Source organism: Lissotriton vulgaris, chromosome 7 (genome assembly GCF_964263255.1).
Source record: "Lissotriton vulgaris chromosome 7, aLisVul1.2, whole genome shotgun sequence".
NCBI classification, from domain to species: Eukaryota; Metazoa; Chordata; class Amphibia; order Caudata; family Salamandridae; genus Lissotriton; species Lissotriton vulgaris.
In genome coordinates this window covers 623950031-623970073 of record NC_141695.1, presented here as the reverse complement: position 1 = coordinate 623970073, position 20043 = coordinate 623950031, and the positions used below count along the sequence as shown (strand labels likewise).

At 46.0% G+C, this 20043-nt stretch overlaps 1 protein-coding gene across 1 annotated transcript in view; it reads left to right on the top strand.

Moving 5' to 3' along the window:
* LOC147702155 (proton channel OTOP2-like) overlaps window positions 1–20043 on the top strand; it is a 399525-nt gene that overhangs the window by 215320 nt on the left and 164162 nt on the right. Inside the window, exon 5 of the mRNA XM_086930800.1 lies at window positions 6545–6687. Within this exon, the coding sequence (XP_086786926.1) occupies window positions 6545–6687 (143 nt within the window). The remainder of the gene's footprint in view (window positions 1–6544; window positions 6688–20043) is intronic.

The following is a 20043-nucleotide window of genomic DNA, read 5'->3' as shown; positions in this document are numbered from 1 at the left end:
GTTTTAGGGGGGGAGGCCTTCGAGGGGGGGTGTTCAGCGGGAGCTGGGCAGGTGGGGGGGCGGTGCGACGGGCGCGGGGGGTACGACGGGATGTGGAGGGGGGAGGGCTTTTGGGGGCAGGGGGTGTTGCTCCCCCGGCTTGCTGGACCAAACCTCTTGTTCTTGTCAGGGACACTGACATAGGCGGTCGGGAGGGCAGCATGCGGCCCCACTCGACCGAGGGGATGTGCGGCTCTGCCTGTACGGGCGGCCGCGCTCCCACGAGGGACCATGCTTGGAAGCACGAGGGGAAGCAGGGCGATGTGCCCCCCCCCCTCAGTTCACCTCCCCCGAAGGGTCAGCACGGCCGCCGGGGGTCGGGGATGGAGTGGAGAAGCGGTTGATCAGATGCAGAATGTTACTTATTATTTATGCGTTGGGATGGCACAGACTTTACTGGAAGGTGTTGGAGCGCTTCACGATAGGGACGGACCTGATACAGGAGCGGTACAAGTGAACGAATGGGAAAAGCAATGTTACGGTACATGAGGTGTGACAATCGGGTGCAAACAAAATGCAAGTTGGCAGACTGTGCAGCACAGGAGGAAAAGTGACTTGTGTGAAGCTGAAAAGGGGCAAGCAGCCAGGAGAGGCATGATACTGCTAACAATGGAGGACACTCGAACACCAGAGCACCGGTTGCGTGGGCAAATGGGGGGTAGCAAACAGTGTGTTGCATGGGACCTGTGGCGTGTGCTGGTTACGGGGAGTACCAATCACAGGTGAAAGGGTGTTATTGCATTTATGGCAACCTCACGGACCACACGTACACATGGGGCCAGCCCACGGAGAATGTAAATTTGGTAAGACAAGGTCTGCCTGCAGGTATGGCGGGGGCAGGCATTGCATTTGGAAGTACCTGGAAGGGAGAAAACTGGGAGGTCATTTTGCGGTCAGGGAGGAGTGGTGGTACGAAGTGGAGGCATAAGGGAGTGCCACTTGCTAATTACGTTGCCAGGAAAGGTTGGGCTGTCGGCGTTCATTCACTGTAAGGGGGAGTTGCAGGCTGTGGGATTTGCGCTTTGGGGTTGGGCTGGCGCCTCCAGAGAGATTCAGCTTTCGTGTCTTAGTGAGGGGAGGGGGAGTGCGGGGCATTGTGAGGGAGGCAGTCTTGGTGATGGACCTTGCACCGAGGGGAAACCAGCGGGGGTGGATAACGGGGTCGCGTTCTGTGGTCCCAACAGAATGTGGCTGCCGTTGTTAGCGAGCAGGCGTGTCAGTTGCATTACCTAGGAGGGTAGATGGTTTTGGAGTAGAGTAAGACTCCAGGGGCACCAGGGTTGTAATGTCAGGCTCCGGGAAGAAGCGATGGATCTCACAGAGGAGGCGCAATTGGTAGCGAGCAGGCGTTGCAATGGGGTTATTGGGAAGGTAGATGGCGTTGTGTATCAAGTATGACTCTAAGGGAATTTTCGCTGCCGACGAGGTTGAGTTTCTGGTTGTGATTCTCTTGGGCCACCCATTACTGGACCGGGGGAGGTGGAAGTAGGGCGGAGCAGAGGGGGAGATGAGAGGAGAAAGAGCTGGACTGGGGGACTTGCTGTGTTTTTGTCGGCAGGAGGCGGGTTTGAAGGGGACGGAGCCCAAAAAGGGTGAGGGACGAGGGGATGTGTGGAAGGAGGGGCCCGCTGCGGGGCAAGGGCCTTGAGGCCACCGGGCTTTGTGGAGGATGCGGAGGAAGAGGAGGAGAGGCGGGAAGCGGGTGGGGGGGGGCAGAGTAGAGGTTAGTAGGGTTTTTCAGGTATGCCCTCAGATAGGAGCGCCGGGAGTGACTGGACCACTGGGACAATCGGGATGGAGCATGTTAGCCAGTCAATACCAGGACATGTTTAGCCCGTTTCCCTTCCACCTTTAAGGGAAGAGTATTGCTGTTCCTTCAGTATTCCTTCTCTTGTCCTGTCAGAGTAAGGCTGCTTAGGCCCATCTTGTTTCAAAGTTATGACACCGTGGGTACAAGGGCTCTTTCAGCGGAAGGTAAAACGTAACTTTAGAGCAGCAACATCCTTCATGCAATGGCCGAAGTCGAAAGTAACCTACAATCAAGTGGGGTTGATGCGGGTTCGAGGGGGCGGGCGTGAGGACGTGTTTCACTTATAGCTTACTGTGTTGCTTAGAACACAATCCTGCGGTCTACTCCTCCTGATTAATGTTAAAAAGGATTTTATTGTGACATTTTCAATGTAGTCTTGAACATCGACGGAAGGCTGAGTTGGCGTAGCAGGGGTTAGAGCTGACAGTTACACACGAGTCAAGGAAGCTCAGAAATACATCTGTAAAGAAAGGTGAATAAATGTGCACGTTTTGCTGGTTTAGGGATTGTCCATTTCACAAGTATTGGCACAGCTAATAGGCCTCGCCTTTGGGACCTTATAGGGGTTTAGCTATGCGACATATTATCCTGGGTGCTGTGCTCGGTAAGCTATCTCAGGTGGAGTGACGCCCGTGAGTGGGGGACAGGGAGTAAGGAGGGCCAATTTCAAAGAGAGTGGGTGGCAGCGAAGCTACCGTCAAGGGGTGAGCAATGATGCAGGGGGGGACAAGCAGCTTTGATAGGGAGTCAACCAGTGAGGAGAGAAGGTGCAGGCAGAGGGCAGTACCGGGGTGTGTTGAAAGGTGTGTTCAAGGTGCGCATGGGAGTTTCGATCTGGCGTGCGCGGTTTAGAAGATTCGTTTATTTGTTTCAGTGGCCTTTTTCACGGCGGATAGGCTCGGAGATGGGGATACACGATCTGGAGGACTTCTTTCTGGTGGGACGGCCGGGTTCGATGGACTGCCAGCGGCAGCTGGTCAGTTGTGCGGGCCTTGTGGTTTGCCTGGGGGTGCCCCTGGCGCCAGAGAAGACGTACGGTCCATGACATGCTGTCCTGGCTTGGTAGAGAGCTCGACTTGGGTCATGGAAGAACGCCTGCCAGAGGAGGAGGGGGCGTCAATGTTGGCATGGGGGGCGACAGCTCTGCCCATGGGAGGTTCAATGTTGTGTGCGCGGTGTGGGCCATTCAGTTTTTCGGCGGTGGGTTTTTTTTCCTGGCGGACAGGCTCTGGTGGGGGACACACTATCTGGTTGACTTCTTTCTGGTGGGACGGCCGGGTTCGACGGACTAACAGCAGCAGCTGGTCAGTTTACGGGCCTCGTGGGTTTCCTGGGGTTGCCCCTGGCTCCAGAGAAGACGTACGGTCCCTACAGTGCTGTCCTTGCTTGGTAAGAGCTCGACTCCGGGCCATGGAAGCTAGCTTGCCAGAGGACGGGGGGGCTTCAATATTGGCATGGGGGGTGACAGCACTACCAGGGGAGGTTCGGTTTCGGTGCGCCTTGTGCAATGTTCAGTCCTTTTGCAGTGGGCTTTTTCCTGGCGGACAGGCTCTGTTGGGTGACGCACTGTTTGACTTCTTTCTGGTGGGACGGCTTGGTTTTCGACAGACTGCCAGCGGAGCTGGACGGTTTTACGGCCTCATGGTTTACCGGGGGTGCCCCGGGCGCCAGAGAGGAAGCACGGTCCCAGTTCGGTGCGGTCATTTCTTGGTAGAGAGCTCGACTCCGTGGCATGGAAGCCCGCCTGCCGGAGGACGGGAGGAGGGCAACGTCGTTGTTGGGGTTGGACGCTGGCTGGTTGGCGCTGCTGCATCATTGACTACGGTTGTCGGCGGGGAATAAGGGAAATTTGGTGGGGACAGGTGTTGGTGTTCTTGGGGCATTTCCATGGTGTGCCTATGGCCGGACAGGGGAGGAGTCGCGGCGGTAGAGAGCAGGGAGGCAGGGGATAGGTGGCTTCAGCAGGAGCACGTGGTGCGGTTCGGGTGGACTTTGAGGGCGGGGGGACGAGTCGCCGTCGGCGGGGGAATGAGGGACGCAGCTGTTGGAAGGTTGGGCGGGGGGTTTGGTCGAGGTTGGAATTGGATGGCAGGTTGTTTCATAGTCAGTGGCACGGTGGAGGGGCAGGCGCGGGCATGCGTTCTTGCTGGCTTGTGTGAAGTGGTAAAGGGGAGAGTGTGCCGGACGGGCCTTGGTTACGTGCAAGGGTTGGCGCTGGTTTAAACGAGGGAAGAGGGACCTGTTAGAGATTTGGCGCTGGCAGGCGGGGGTTGTGTAAATTGGTCGGATTTTAGGTCACAGGCGGGTTTGGAGGGGGGTTGAGAGGCCTGTGGCCATGGATAGGCCCGGAAGAACTTTAAAGGAAATTAAGGCTTTTGGAGGAGAAAGCAGGTGTTAAAAGGATGGAGCACCCGGAGAGTAGGTGCGAGGCAGTGGATTTTCAGGGAGAAGGGGGTACACTTGGCAGTACGGAATGGAGTTTATTGGTACACTTGAAGGAGACTCTGGATTAGGCCATTGGTGGGTGCAATACACGAAAGTGCAGTAGTCCTAGGGGGGGGGCCGAAAGCCGTTAGCACGTCTTTCGAGTGGCGGTTCTTCCTAATATATGGGGGAAGTGTATGAGATCTGTTTTGGATTATCGGGGGGTAGGTCAAGCACAATAAAGCATTTAGACAGGTGGAGAGGCAAATTGACGTTTTTGCTAATTGTTTACTGTTTGTGGATTGGGGTAACCAGTTTAGGGGAGGGGTTGGGGGGTTTTGTCAGGAATTTACATATTTAGTGAGGCCTAGTTTTGTACGGCGCAGGCCAAGGGTTTTCATTGTGTAAGGTGCACCTGCTTCCAATAAAGCGGCCTTTATCACACCAACTTTGGAGTCTCTGGTAGGTGCTGTTGTCTTCCCCCCCTCCCCCGTTTGGCCCCAAAAGGGAAACATATCGGAGTTTCCTGCTTTTCCCAATATTTGTACCCACCTTGACTCAAAAATACAGACCAGGCCATTAAAACATGGGTTGGTGGGAACCCCTGTATTAGCTAGACACAGACCAAAATCATTGAAAACTTTTAGAAAGTAAATACATTATAAGAAACATCTAGCATGTCTCCCTGTGGGCCTGGGTCCTTTAATGACTCGCCCTTTCGCTGACCCTGCCTGGAGTATTAAGCTGCAATTTTAGGAAGCCATCTAAAAACAATCACTGGAAAGGCCAGCAGGTATGGCATTGGCTGCTGAACCTTTGTTTGTGAATGTGTTTTTTTTAAGAAGGCACACATTGTATGAATATAAGTATTGTCTATAATCCAAAGTATATGTACATATTTTATGCAAAAGAACATCGCACCAGTAGTCCCAGGCATTGAAGGGGACTAGGTAGTATGAAAATGTGCACATTGTGAAAGAGCAAAATGCTATCACTCAATCAGGTAAGCCAAGAGCTCCATGCTGTAAAGTGTAGTGGGTGGAAGCAAAATGCGTATGACACTAAAGCAGACAAATGGATGAAGAGGGCAGACTGGAAGTTCCTGTAAGTAAGCATGCATTGCATTTTTTTTATAAATTAGAAACAAAAGGTCTTGCCTAATGCTAGACCCAACAAGAATTTGCAAAGTCAATAGATCTGGCATTGGCACGCAGCCTTTTGGCTTTGCCAATGCTTGTTTTGTCATTTTGCAAAACTTTATTGTTGTGGGAACAAGGGAGGCCCTAGCCAATTTACAAAAAATGGCTAAAGGAAATATATTTTTGGGTCTCAAAAAACACATATTTCCATAGTAGCCTCTAGCATTAAGCAAACACCTTTGTGTGAGGATGAGTTCATTTTGAAACTCAGAATGCCGTCTCTCACAGTGAAGTTACCAATGACTAAAATGGGCAGACCAATGACCCCATGCTCTATACTGTAGAGAGGGGAAGAAGAATGTGACTGTCAACAGACCAATGGATGATGAGGGCTGGCTGAAAGCACATCATTTTATATAATATCATTTTAGTAAAATCTATACGTTATAGCTAGCGCCAGGCCTAATAATTAGAGGAAGGTTTGAGAGATCAACAATGAGGACAGCTTTGCCAGCATTGTGGTATTTCCGAAGACCAACGATGGCCAAAACATGATCTCCTCTTACAACCACATTGCTTTTCTCACTTCAGATTGGAAAATATTTCCCAAAAAATTAGCAAATTGTCTTGCTCTATTACTCCTGGCACTAATCGTTGGCGAAGTATGGTTGGTTTGCACTATGATTTTCACCATGGTCTACACGAATCAAGCTTAAAACTTGAATTCTATATCTTTCTTGATGCATAAAAGCCACAGTAAATGATCCGGTGGTTTTGATAGATAGCTGTGGTCCACTGTGTTATTCCAACAGCATTCACACTAACCTTCAAAACTCAATCAACAACCAACGTACTCCCTTCTTCTCGAGCCCACCTCATCCACTCCCTTCCACACTGAGAGATAAACACAGCCACCTTGCCTCCTTGCCTTATGCTTAGAACTACAGTTGTGGTTATTCTGGAATACAAAAATCTAAAACATTGCAAATACAATTCTTGAAATGTAATAAGAGTACAAACCGAGAGCACCAAACTAAAAATAGTTCACGTTAATTATTACCAACATTCTGTAAGACCAGCTGACTGTACGGGAAAACATATGCTACCCTCACTTACCTTGTATCGCACACAGATGCGGTCTGATGCTCGTCCTCACCACTAACCTTGCTATCTGGATGACCACTGTTACTGATGAATCCAGCCACCTGAGCAGAGAAATGATGGAGACTTTGAATGACACAACAAAAGATGAGCTGGAGTTTCTCAGCCATCATGGTAAGGAAACCCTCTCCCAAGTTAAGCATCACTATGTGTATCCAGAGGTTGAAGTGGGTGGGATCGACTGGGAACGATGTTTGAAAGCTTGATTAATTTGATCGACAACATTTCCCATATTTATTGTCAAAAACCAAGTGTTCCTGAACGGTTAATGTTGACAACAAGTTTGCCTCATGCTGAAATGGAAGGAAGAGGTCCCCTGTAATATGAAGCAAGAGGAGAGACAGACAGTTAAGGAAGAAACACACCTTCTCTCCAGGGCACCTGCCAGTGCAAACTGAAAGAAATGGTAATGTGTGCAGTTGGTTAATGAGCAAATGTAAAGGCTGGTTTGGAGTCAATATAGACCTTGATTGATAAAAAAAACATGAAGCCCCATAAAGGCCAAGAGTTATTCTTTTTGAAAGGTACTGTAGGGATGTGTTACTATTTGTGGAAAATATCCTTTAAATGGAAACCTATAAAAAAAAGGTTGGCCCTTTCATACAATCCGTGTATTACTAAAAATATAACTTTTGAATGCACAGTAAGCACTTATACACTGAACCGTGTTGTATATTTAAAGAATATACATAAAATATTCAGATTTTGAATCTTTCTGCCATAGCATATATACTGCATAGAACAGTGGGTCAACCCACTTTAGGCATGACTTTATAATAGATTTTGTTGTAAAGGTATGATTGGTAAAGGCATATGCGTGGTAAAGATCTCACCCCAGCCCCCTCCCCCCCGTCCTGAGTACTAAAGCGTGGGCGCCTAGCCCTATAAACAACCCTGCCACCTACCCTAAAAACGACCAAGAAAATCCTCCCTGAACCCTAAAAACTGTCGCCAACCCTAAAAATTAATCCAAATCCCCTCCCCCCCCCCCCGCCCTGAGATCTAACACTTGGCCCCAGCCCTTTTTGCCAAGCTGCGTCCCGATCCTTCCTGTCCTGATCCTTCCTGTCCCGATCCTTCCTGTTCCTCCTTCAATCTTCCCACCCACCCACTTTGAATCTAAAGTGCTGGCTGCCTTTATCACGCCGGGTAAAAGAACGCATGGTTCCGTCTGTCTTATAAATGCTGTTTCCAGTTCAAATTACACTGTAACTTCATATACTAATAATAAATTACAGATTTGTAGAGCACATCTTATCACCCCTAGGGGTATCCAGGCACTCGGGCCATCAGGAGATTTGGCTATTGGCCATAGTCACATGATGCTGAGCTGCAGGTTTCAAACCTTGAAACCCGCGCTCTGGAGGCTATAGATGTCTGCGATTTCAGTACTGGGTTAGGTGATGAATTATTCTAGTGTCTTTCACAAATAATAATACCTAAATAGATACCTCTTTTGAAAGCCTTGTTAGAAACTTATTGCTACTTCAATAGCGGCTACAATAAATTTTGTTTAAATTGAATTTTTTATTGCAAGCATAAGGCACCCACATTTAGGTACCAGTATATTTTCTTTATTTGTTTCGATTTTTATGGCATATGTTTGCATTTAAAAATAAAAGGTCTATTAGCCTTGCCAATACGTGTTTAAACTACAGCAGCCTGTCCTATACTGTTTGTAATAAATTTTTATGTCTTGTGTTAGTGAAGACCATTTCATTTTACTAAAATTATAAGTATATTATATTACCACAGGTGGTTTCAACCAGCTTTCTTTATCCATTGGTCTGTTATTTTGTCATTCACATTTTTCTTCAGTGCGATACAGCATACAGCATAGGGCAGTGAGTTCACTTCAGCTATTGGCTAACTTCACTCTAAGTGACATCACTTTTCCCTTTCAAAAGGAGCAGCTTCACCCACCAGGCAGTTCTCTTCAATGGCAAAGACTACTATGGCCATGTGTGATTTTTGAGACCCAAAAATATTTTTGCTTTTAGCCAGTGTTTATTTTTTAAAGGCAAGAGCCCAGCAGCTTTCCCAATACTAACAAAACAAGAGCCTCGTTGCGATGGTGGTCAAACGAGCATCCGATCACCATCGTTGCGGGCAGGTGACCATCTGACAAAGAGTCGGCAGTCCCAACTGCCTTATCATGATACAAACGCTGTGCAGGTGGTCGTAAAATGCCCTTTTCTATTGTGGCTTCTGCTGTGACCTGGAAAAGGGCTGCAGCAGAAAAAGGCATTTTTTAAACATCCATGCACTGTGTGCCAGGCAGCATGTGCCTTTTCATGGCTGTGGGACCACCATGAAAAGGCATTCGGAAAGGGACATCCTACTCCTACGACTGCACATGCATTGCCTCCACTTTAGGGATTAGTGTCCCACTGCCACCCTACGGACTCCTTGAGCCTGTCAGAGGCAGCGGTCTTGCCCCTACCACTGTGCTCTGACCATCAGTATTGTAATCTGGCACCAACATCATAATGAGGGCCAAATTTTGTTTTAAAAATGAAACAGCAGTGACAGGGCCAAAACTCTGGCTTTGACACCAAACGCCGGACTTAATGGCTTTGACAATACTAGTTTAATCTAATGACTTACATTTTCGCAGTGCTTTCTGACACAGGCTGAAACCTCCCAACACTATAAATATATGTCACTATCACTGAGTGCACCAACTAAGATCGATTCAGTGAACCTCCAGTTACACACATAGACATTTGAAGTGATTATCCAACTAAGATTTCTTATCAGAATAATGCATTTTCCAGAAATTAGTTTTACTTGCTTCCATTTGTCAAGTCAAGTCAAAGTTACTTTATTCATCTACTTAAAAGTCATGAAAGCAAAAATATAAAACAATTAGGGCTATATATACAAACAGATAAAGATAAAACTAATCATTAAAAACAGATACCAAGGGATGATCTAAAAATAAAATACAACAGATAAAGTGCAAAAGTAGTAAGGCATTAGCTTGGTAAATGGACTGCACAATCACACCATATCAAGCACAACAATCATTGGCAAAGCCAATAGGTCTCGCTTTTGGGACCTTATAAGTATTTAGTTATGCAGCACAATATCCTTGGTGCAATAACATCAACTGTTGCATGGCTAAAAACTTATAAGGTCCCAAAGGCGAGACCTATTGGCTATGCCAATGCTTGTTTCTGCTGTGACCTGTTGGCAATTTGCCCTCTAAAGCATAATTTTTGCAAACCAACATAATGTGTGTTGAGATAATTGTATGGCTACACGTATATGTAAAGGTAAGAAACCGCTGCACTCACGTGGTGATAAAATTGTAATCCAAAAGAATGGTAAAAATTCAAAAAGTCTGGGTGCTCAAGAGGTTCACCTTCTGTCTGAGAGGTGCTAGAAACAACTAGGATAAGGTGGGGGCTCTTGAGCACGCCTAAAGATCGTGGGTATAAGTGTCAACAAATGTAGTCCATGCGTGTAAATGAATTCTAGTGGTCATCAATTTTATTCAAAGTGTCCACTTGACAAATCATAAATGCTTTATTCCACAACTAGTTTGCTTTGTCGCAAAACGTGTGTCTCATGCCAACGATAACTCAAGCGTGGGCTTCATTTTTAAAGCAGTATTAGTTCACCTTGATGCATTTCGAGCCTAGGCTGGCTCTTCTTCAGGGGGTCATAGGTCTGAAGAAACAAAGGAACGTGTGTCAGTATACTTTGACAAGAGACCGAGGCTGGTGTATCACACGAGAGTTAAACGGAGGAACGTGCTGCATGCATACAGGTGTGTTAAAGAAGGAAATGAGAGTGCCTGTATACTGGGGTCAAAAATGATTCAGAAAAGGGGGTGGTGATGAACAGAGTGTCTGAATTAAGCAGACCACTCTTACCCAGTCCAAAGATCAGGGCTTGATCCATCACCGTTTTTCAGCTCACTGCACCATCCCAGCTCAGAACTTGGCTATATGCAAATTAGTCTGACCCTGGCCCAGTGCATCGTGGGAACAGGGCAGACCAAACTACCAAGCCAATTCTTATACTGGGAAGGAAACAAGCTACCGGGGACCGGTTTCTGGCATTTCAGCCGTCTTCGGCCCGGCTTGCTTGAATCCTGATGGTGCAATGAGCTAGGGACTCACATCTGAGTATACCCTTCCACGCTTATGGTGGACAAAAATGATTCAGAAAAGGGGGTGGTGATGAACAGAGTGTCTGAATTAGGCAGACCACTCTTACCCAGTCCAAAGATCAGGGCTTGATCCATCACCGTTTTTCAGCTCACTGCGCCATCCCAGCTCAGAACTTGGCGATATGCAAATTAGTTTGACCCTGGCCCAGTGCATCATGGGAACAGGGCAGACCAAACTACCAAGCCAATTCTTATACTGGGAAGGAAACAAGCTACCGGGGACCGGTTTCTGGCATTTCAGCCGTCTTCGGCCCGGCTTGCTTGAATCCTGATGGTGCAATGAGCTAGGGACTCACATCTGAGTATACCCTTCCACGCTTATGGTGGACAAAATTGGCTTGGTAGTTTAGTCTGCCCTGTTCCCATGATGCACTGGGCCAGGGACAGACTGATTTGCATATAGCCAGGTTCTGAGCTGGGATGGTGCAGTGAGATAAATAACGGTGATGGATCAAGCCCTGATCTTTGGACTGGGTAGGAGTGGTCTGCTTAATTCAGACACTCTGTTCATCACCACCCCCTTTTCTGAATCGTTTTTGGCCACTATAGGTGTGGCAGGGTATACTCAGACATGAGTCCCTTTCTCACTGCACCATCAGGATTCAAGCAAGCCGGGCCGAAGATGGCTGAAATGCCAGAAACCGGTCCCGGTAGCTTGTCTCCTTTCTGGTGAAGAATTGGCTTGGTAGTTTAGTCTGCCCTGTTCCCATGATGCACTGGGCCAGGGACAGACTGATTTGCATATAGCCAGGTTCTGAGCTGGGATGGTGCAGTGAGATAAATAACGGTGATGGATCAAGCCCTGATCTTTGGACTGGGTAAGAGTGGTCTGCTTTATTCAGACACTCTGTTCATCACCACCCCCTTTTCTGAATCGTTTTTGGCCACTATAGGTGTGGCAGGGTATACTCAGACATGAGTCCCTTTCTCACTGCACCATCAGGATTCAAGCAAGCCGGGCCGAAGACGGCTGAAATGCCAGAAACCGGTCCCCGGTAGCTTGTCTCCTTTCTGGTGAAGAATTGGCTTGGTAGTTTAGTCTGCCCTGCTCCCATGATGCACTGGGCCAGGGACAGACTGATTTGCATATAGCCAGGTTCTGAGCTAGGATGGTGCAGTGAGATAAATAACGGTGATGGATCAAGCCCTGATCTTTGGACTGGGTAAGAGTGGTCTGCTTAATTCAGACACTCTGTTCATCACCACCCCCCCCCCCCTTTCTGAATTGTATACTGGGGTCAGCAGGAAAATGAAAGTGCAGTGAACTTAAGGAAATACAGCGTGATGGTGATGGGAACAGATAAGAAATGGGAGTAACGCGTCATGCTGGGGGTTGTCGTGAAAGATGGGAACGTTAGGTAAAAAATGAGTGTGAGCGAGGGGTGGTGCTCGCGATGTGCCGGAGTTGGCGTGCAGGAAAAACAAAATTTACTGCGGAGTGAGCTAGGTGTCGAAAACAGTAAAGGGACGTGGCTTACCGAAAAACACGGGCCTGCTGCTTAAAGTAGAAGATGCTCTGGTCCGCCAAGTGTGACGCCAGGTGAAGTGGTGAATGTGTGCGGCTGGGTTAGGAACGTAGATATAGAAATGGGACCAAAAGACGTCCGGATTTGAGTTGTGCTGACGTGATCAAAAGAGAAAACGGACGGTCTGCCAAGAGTGGAAGGGCTGAGAAAGGAACTACACGGAAAAACTACAAAAATGGACGGTGTGTGAGTGAAAACGAGTGCATAGGTGCACTAGTGGGTACAACATAATAATAAAATAACATAAATAATCATGGTGCTTCAAGGATGAAATGAACATTTAGAAAACATTGTTTGAACAAAGTGCACAAATGGAATACCATAAAAGAAACTGAGAAAATAATTATTGGTGTTCAGAGAGAATTGCGAAATAACTTCAAAGAACAATTGTCCTTAGCAATTAAGGTAAATAGACAAACAATCATATATAGACCACAATGGGATACTATATAGTTACCATGTCCAGCCGGACAAGGATTTTTATTTTAGTTTTAGATCATAGATTATAATCAGGGATATTAAAACAACAGCAGTTGTAGTAGGGCACAATTCTGTACCATACTGAGGGAAGAAATAACGGGGAGAAAGAAACAATTGACAAACAACAATTATGGGGTTTACAGGCAAAGACTGAGTATAATGGTTACTTTGCTACCGAAACTCTAAGGTCCCTAGAAGTAGAAATCACTGATATACAAAAACAACTAGAGGATTTACAGCCAGATTCATGAAGCTTAATTGCGCTCGCAATGGGCCAGATTCTGCGAATCTGGCCCTTTGCGAGCGCAATTTTTGCATTTGGGATTCATCATCCCAAATGCAAAAATCGGTAAATGCGATTTCGCTAAATTGCAAGGAATTACATTTAAGGAATCTCTATTTGAGATTCCTTAAATGCAATTCATTAACCATTTATTAATTGCGAATTCGCAATTTCGGGCCGCTATTTACCGCGAGGTCAAACCTCGTGGTAAATAGCGAAAACTTAGAAAAATGCTTTTAAATGTATTTTTCTAAGTTGCATGTTGCACACACACATGTCCTTTGGACATGTGTGTGCGAACCACAGTTGTAGATTACATTTCAGGGGTGCTACAGGGTGTCCTTTGGACACCCCTAGCACCCTTGAAATCGCATCCTTATTTGCGATTAGCAAATTGCTAATCGCAAATAAAGAATAACTCCCCATTCATTCCTATAGGCCTTTAGGCCCATAGGAATGAATGGGGAGTTATTCCTTATTTGCGATTAGCAATTTGCTAATCGCAAATAAGGAATGTGTAGGAATCGCTTTTTTTTGCGATTCCTACATGAATCCCGTTTTGCGAGTCTGTAATAGCGATTCCTTATGAATCGCTATTAAAGACTCGCAAAGCGGGTCTTTGATGAATCTGGCAGGTAGACTCTACCGCTGAAGGCAAAAAACTGCTTGAACAAGTAGAAAGAACAGTAGCAGACTTCTACAGGATAGAACAAAATAAAAAGGCAAATAAAATAAAAAAGGACATCAGGCTCTATAACATTGAGAACTCCTATCCATATCTACAAAAAAACTTTTATAACAACAGAACATATACAAACCCGCAGAATAGCAGGCTCTAGGGTCGCTACAACAGACGCCAGAATTTAGTAGGCTTCTCAGACACTTCTGCTGAGTCTTCAGATAGCTCAGACCCGGGCGAAGGGGTAAGTACAGCTAGGCGGGGAGGAGGGGGGCCCCACTAATTGTTTAGGCAGAGGCCAACCCAATACCCCACAACGAGGTCGGGTGAAGAAACCAAAAGGTGGTACAACCCACCGGGGAAGCGCAAGAGGCGCAACAATTTCTACCAGTGGTAGTTAACACCATGACAGGCACTGATGTCATCCCCATCTTCAATTTATCAAAACACATCTTACTTGACCAAGAACTTGAATTACTAAAAAAAGGCCTCTCCTTCGTGCCCACAATGTGGACCCCAACTTTATGGAACTACAAACAGAGCTCCTAAGATTCTTCAGGCTAATCCGCCTTAAGGCTTTTTTCCAACTTCATCCCTCTCTTATGACTAATTCCAATACTCCCTTTCGCCCTCCGTCCACATTCGCACCCTCCGCAGGGATGATACCATCAGAGATATTAACCTTTGAAAAATTGGTCATCAAGGATCTTTACGATTTAGAGCGGAAAAATACTTACATCCCCTACAATATCTCGCGTTAAGAGAAAGAAGCCATAGAAACACTCAAAACCAATTCTTCATTAGTAATAAAGAGTGCCGACAAAGGCGGGGGCACTGTACTCCAAGAAGTAGATGTCTATAAAACTGAAGTCTTACGCCAACTTAACAATACTGATCACTACCAAAGGCTACCAGGTATCCCCACTAAAGAAATTCAAGCCACCATTTTTAAACTAACCTCCCAAGCATATACCAATGGCTTTCTCAGCAGAAAGGAACACAATTTCCTTAATGTTAAAACTCCCCGCTTACCAGTAATCTATACTCTTCCCAAAGTTCACAAAAATCCAAATAATCCCCCTGGACGTCCAATCGTCTCAGCATGTGGCTCAGTTTTGGAACTATTGGGAGCTTACGTGGATTTTTTCATTAAAGGGTTTGTACCGGAAACAGCCTGCTATGTGAGAGATAGCATGGCTATGATTAACTTGGTCGAACATCACCCCTTCAACCCCACATATGACACACTCTGCACCATGGATGTAGAGTTGTTATATACGAACATCCCCCAGACAGCTGCCCTACTCGTCATACAGAAAACCTTGGACTCTCGACCACGTCCGCACAGTGTCCCCACTCTATTCATACTCCAGCTCCTTGAATTATGTCTAACTAGGAATTTCTTCATTTTTGAAAATGTTTACTACCAACAAATCAAAGGGACTTCCATGGGGGCAATTTTTGCCCCCAACCTGGCTATCCTGTTCATGGACCAATTAGAAACTGGTGCCATCCTCACACCAAGCAACCCTTTCTTCACAGGCATTTGCCTATGGCATAGGTATATTGACAACATTTTTCTTATTTGGAACCAGGATAGCGACTCACTTTACCAATTTCTTCACTGGCTAAAGAATAATTGTTCTGGCCTTTCTTTCACAATCTCTCATGACAAATCGGCAATAGCTTTCCTGGATTTAACAATCTATCACTCAGATGGCGAGCTATTAACATGCCTGTACAGGAAACCCACCGGGCGCAACACGCTCCTTAGCTACAGTAGTAACCATCACAGAGCCCTCAGAGATTCCCTTCCATACTCTCAATTTCTGAGAATCAGATGAAACTGTCCCTCCAAAGAAGACTATTTTAAAGAAGCAGGAATTCTCTCTTGCAAACTAAAGGATCGTGGGTACCCTAGAAAGATAGTAAAAACAGCATCCAAAAGGGGATGGTACTGTCCCCGTGACGTTTTACTGACTCCAAAAACCAAGAACAAAACTGAAAGATTAGCTTGTATGACCACGTTCTCCCTGGTTTCTGACAAAATAAGGAAATCCATTATAAAACACTGGCCCACAGTCAATGCAGGTAGCCTTAACATTGATAGACCCTTGTTTGCCTTCCGCAAAAGCAAGAATCTGAAGGATCACCTTGTCCGTGCAGCCCTCCCTTTACCTAGACCACAGTCAACAATTGAGTCTGCTTGGGGGTTGTCACCAATTATCGGTCATGCCAAATGTGGTGGGTGTAATGTTTGCGAGTACACGAAAGAAGGAAAGAACTTTAGTCACAATAACATCACGGTGGACAGGCGATCCTTTTCTAACTGCAACACCAATAATGTAATTTATGCCGTACTATGTCCCTGTCCAAAAATGTATGTTGGCCAAACCACCCAAAAAGCCAAAACAAGGATTTGTCAGCATAGGAGCCGTATCAGATGTAACACATCAAATGCTCCATTGGTGTAACACTTCTCTGAGGCAAAACACAATGAGGACGACATCCGGTGGACTATCCTGAAAGTGCTCAAGCGACCCCAAATTGGTGGCAATTTGGCTCAACTGCTCAACCACAAGGAACTAAAGACAATAATCCAGTTCGACACCATACGCAATGGCCTCAGCAAAAGCGAGGACTGGACTACATTACTTTGATCATAATATTGTCTTGGCTTCTAAAAATGTTCACAACATTGACTTTGCTTCGTACGCGGGTGTTGGGCTCATCACTCATGAAGCTATGAACATACTGTTACATGGTCCTCTGAGCACACTATAACAATGTTTTTCCTCTCCACTTAAATGAAATGTATATAATTCCTGCTCTACAAATGTAAATATTTGAATATGATCTTTTATTGCAATGAGCACTATAATCTTACTTCATTTTAGAGCACTGCAATCCAACTCACGATATCACGCGAGTTCTGACTCCATCAGAACCTGCATGCACCACTTCAATATGGCGCTCGCGGTCCAAAAAATGTAGTCTATCCTCTACCTTTACGGTTGCAATCAAGTGACCCTTCCCGTAATGGCGCCTAAGGGTTTTTAAACATCTCCATATCCCTGAACGCGCCGTGCCTGCAACCAATCGTAACACTGGCATAACTTTGCCTATATCCGCTATGGACAGTACATCGCTACTTCTACCAGTGCCCAAGGTAAGAATTGCACTCGGGCCGCCTGAGTTGGATTCCTAGAGCGCACTCTATCTGGAACAGAGCGGCCATTACCTAACGTACACTTTTCACTTTAATTCCCCGACAGCGGCTCTTTAACACAGACCGCAACACGAAGGACTCGGATGATATTCACGGACACTCCCGGGTACATCAACAATTATCAAGGCTTCCGCCAGAACATTGTTTCCTTGCCCCGATCAACGGGTATGTTCCTTTTCCCCACTTATCACGGCTAGTTGCATAGGAACCCAAGAGCACTTTAATAATGCTTCCCTTGCTCCTTTAATTCCTACAGCGGCTCTTTAATTCAGACCGCGAAACCAGGACCAGAGGTATAATCCATTTTGCTTGAACAGCTATCGAGGCTGTCACCAGAATATTGGTTCACACATCACGCCACTGGTAGGTTTATTTTGAATCCTTCGGCACTTTGCACATCACATTGTTCTTCTTCCCCCCTAATTACACCCACTCATAATTTTCCAATAGCGGCTAATCTGAAGAAGCGACTTGGCCCTTCATGCCCAAATGCCACTCGTGCCTCACACCCAAGGTAAGCCGGAGCACAATGGCTCTCCGATCGGGCTGACTCTCACAAGCGCTCGCCCGTTGTCACAAAAAACGGCCCCCCTCACTGTTCCACAATCCACATTCCTCCGTTATTCGCCTGCTGGTCACAATTGCGTCGCAAACCCACCCACACCCTTAGGCATTACACAATGTTGCCTTCCAGCCTAGTCCAGCTCACGTTTCATTAGTCTTGCATGTCGAGTGCGCACCACTTTAGCATGCAGACTGCACTGGTTGATCTGCAGATTATTTCGGTGTACTGGTAAAGAATGTCTAAGGTTACGCAAATGAAAAATTATCTTTTTGCTGCCGGAACTGAATAGCGAATGTTTCTTGAAGTCACACTTCTTTCCGACCGCTGTCACTTTTGCATTAATGCTGTTATGACACTCTTTTACCAGACTGTTTGTATCCGAATATTGTTTAGACCATTCATGTGTTGTTTCATTTCTGCCTATTTGAATTTCTAATTAGGCACTCTGTCCTTCTTTTCCTGTTTCTTCCCAACAGGCTCCAAATGTTTAAACCAGGCAAAATCTATGTTGTAGTCCTGATGATGATCCCAATTTAATTTGAGCACGGGATCGAAACGTCGACTTTCTCTAGTGGTCTCACAATTTACCATTGTGTACATTTTGTTGTGTTTTTCCACTTTGGGTATACTTGAGATACTGATCTAAAAAGTAACCATTATGCTCAGTCTTTGCCTGTAAACCCCATAATTGTTGTTTATCAATTGTTTCTTTCCCCCCGTTATTTCTTCCCTCAGTATGGTACATGATTGTGCTCTAGTACAACTGCTGTTGTTTTAATATCCCTGATTATTATCCGTCATCTAATACTAAAATAAAAATCCTTGTCCGGCTGTACATGGTAACTATATAATATCCCATTGTGGTTTATATATGATTGTTTGTCTATTTATCTAAATTGCTAAGGACCATTGTTCTTTGAAGTTATTTCGCAATTCTCTCTGAACACCAATAATTGTGGGAGTACTTTGGGGGACCCCGACTAGACAGCGTAGAAATGTATTCTTTACCGTTGTTAGTTGGTTCAAATAATTATTAAATCCCCAAAGTTCTGAACCATACGAAGAGGCACTTATAACCTTCATATTGTAGATCTCTAGGGCAGGTGTAATTGGCTTGGTAAAAGAAGCTTTATGCTTTGTGGCTTAGGCACCCGCAAGCTGGTGAAATTTTAGAACAGCCATGTCAAAATGACTTTTCCAACCCATGTTACTCTGGAGAGATATTCCTAGATACGTAAATGCCTCTACCTGCTCTAGTGGAGTTCCATTAAAATAATTTTACCTTTGAAGTTTTTTTGCTGATTCAGGGACATGAACTTGTTTTTTGAGGTGTTTATCTCAAGTCCACTCAGTTGACAAAATTCTCCAAATGCATTCACAGCCTTCTGGAGCCCACTCGGGGTACGGGAAACAATCAACGTATCGTCCGCAAACATGAGAACTGGCACGCGGGACCCAGCCAAAACGGAGGCATCAGTGGGGGAACGATAAAGATGATCCACTATGCCGTTGATGTATAAAGAAAACAGAGTGGGTGCCAGTACACACCCCTGCCGAACACCACCCTCGACAGGAAATGAGTCGGTCACCTCACCCTGTGCCCCCCATCTGATTCTGGCGTAGTTGTTCTCATGCAGGCGGACGAGGAGAGTCAATAGTTCCGGGGATATCCCTGCTTCAGCGAGAACCCTCCAGAGTTTGGAAAGGGGGACTACATCGAAAGCTGATTTCAGGTCTACAAAGACCGCATAGAGTGTCCCCTTAGTTAAGGCCACATTCCTCCAGTAAAGTGCTATAAAGTAAAAGACCTGGCCAATTGAACTAGTACATGGCCGGAAGCCAGCTTGATATGGGGATAGAATGTTGTGTTCTTCTATCCATGTTTGCAATTTATTTTGCACTAGACGACCTACAAGTTTTTGGGCTGAGTCTATAAGACTGATGGGTCTATAGTTACTGGGTAGAGATTTGTCACCCTTTTTAAAAACTGGAATTATTTCAGCGCCTTTCCATGAAGGTGGGATTTGCGCACCCCTAGCCACAGAGTTAGCTAAACACTCGAAGTACTGGCACCAAGATGATCTATCACTTAAAAACACGTCAGCGGGGATGCCATCCATGCCTGGGGCTCTTCCCCAGGTCACGCAGTCTAACGCTATACTAACATCTTTAGCTGTAAAGAGCTGACTTTGATCAAAAATAGTTGGGGGTAGTGGGCAGTCTTCTTCAGCTTGATTACGAGCATATTGTGGTCTGAAGAAATCTACCCATTGTTGTTTGGCAACATTGTTTTGGGGGGGTTCAGCTACACCTCCTCTATCCCACTTCACAATGGCCCAAAATTGTTTTGAATCCTTTGCTCCACAGGTTGATTTCAGATCACGCCATTGTTCCTCATCCCACTGTTTTTTTGCTACTTTTTGGGCTAGCCTATATGTCTCCCTTGCCTTTCTCACTTCTGAGGGATTCCTAGACCTTAATTCTGCACTCAAGTTTTGACGGGCTAATTTACAAGCGTTGTTATACCA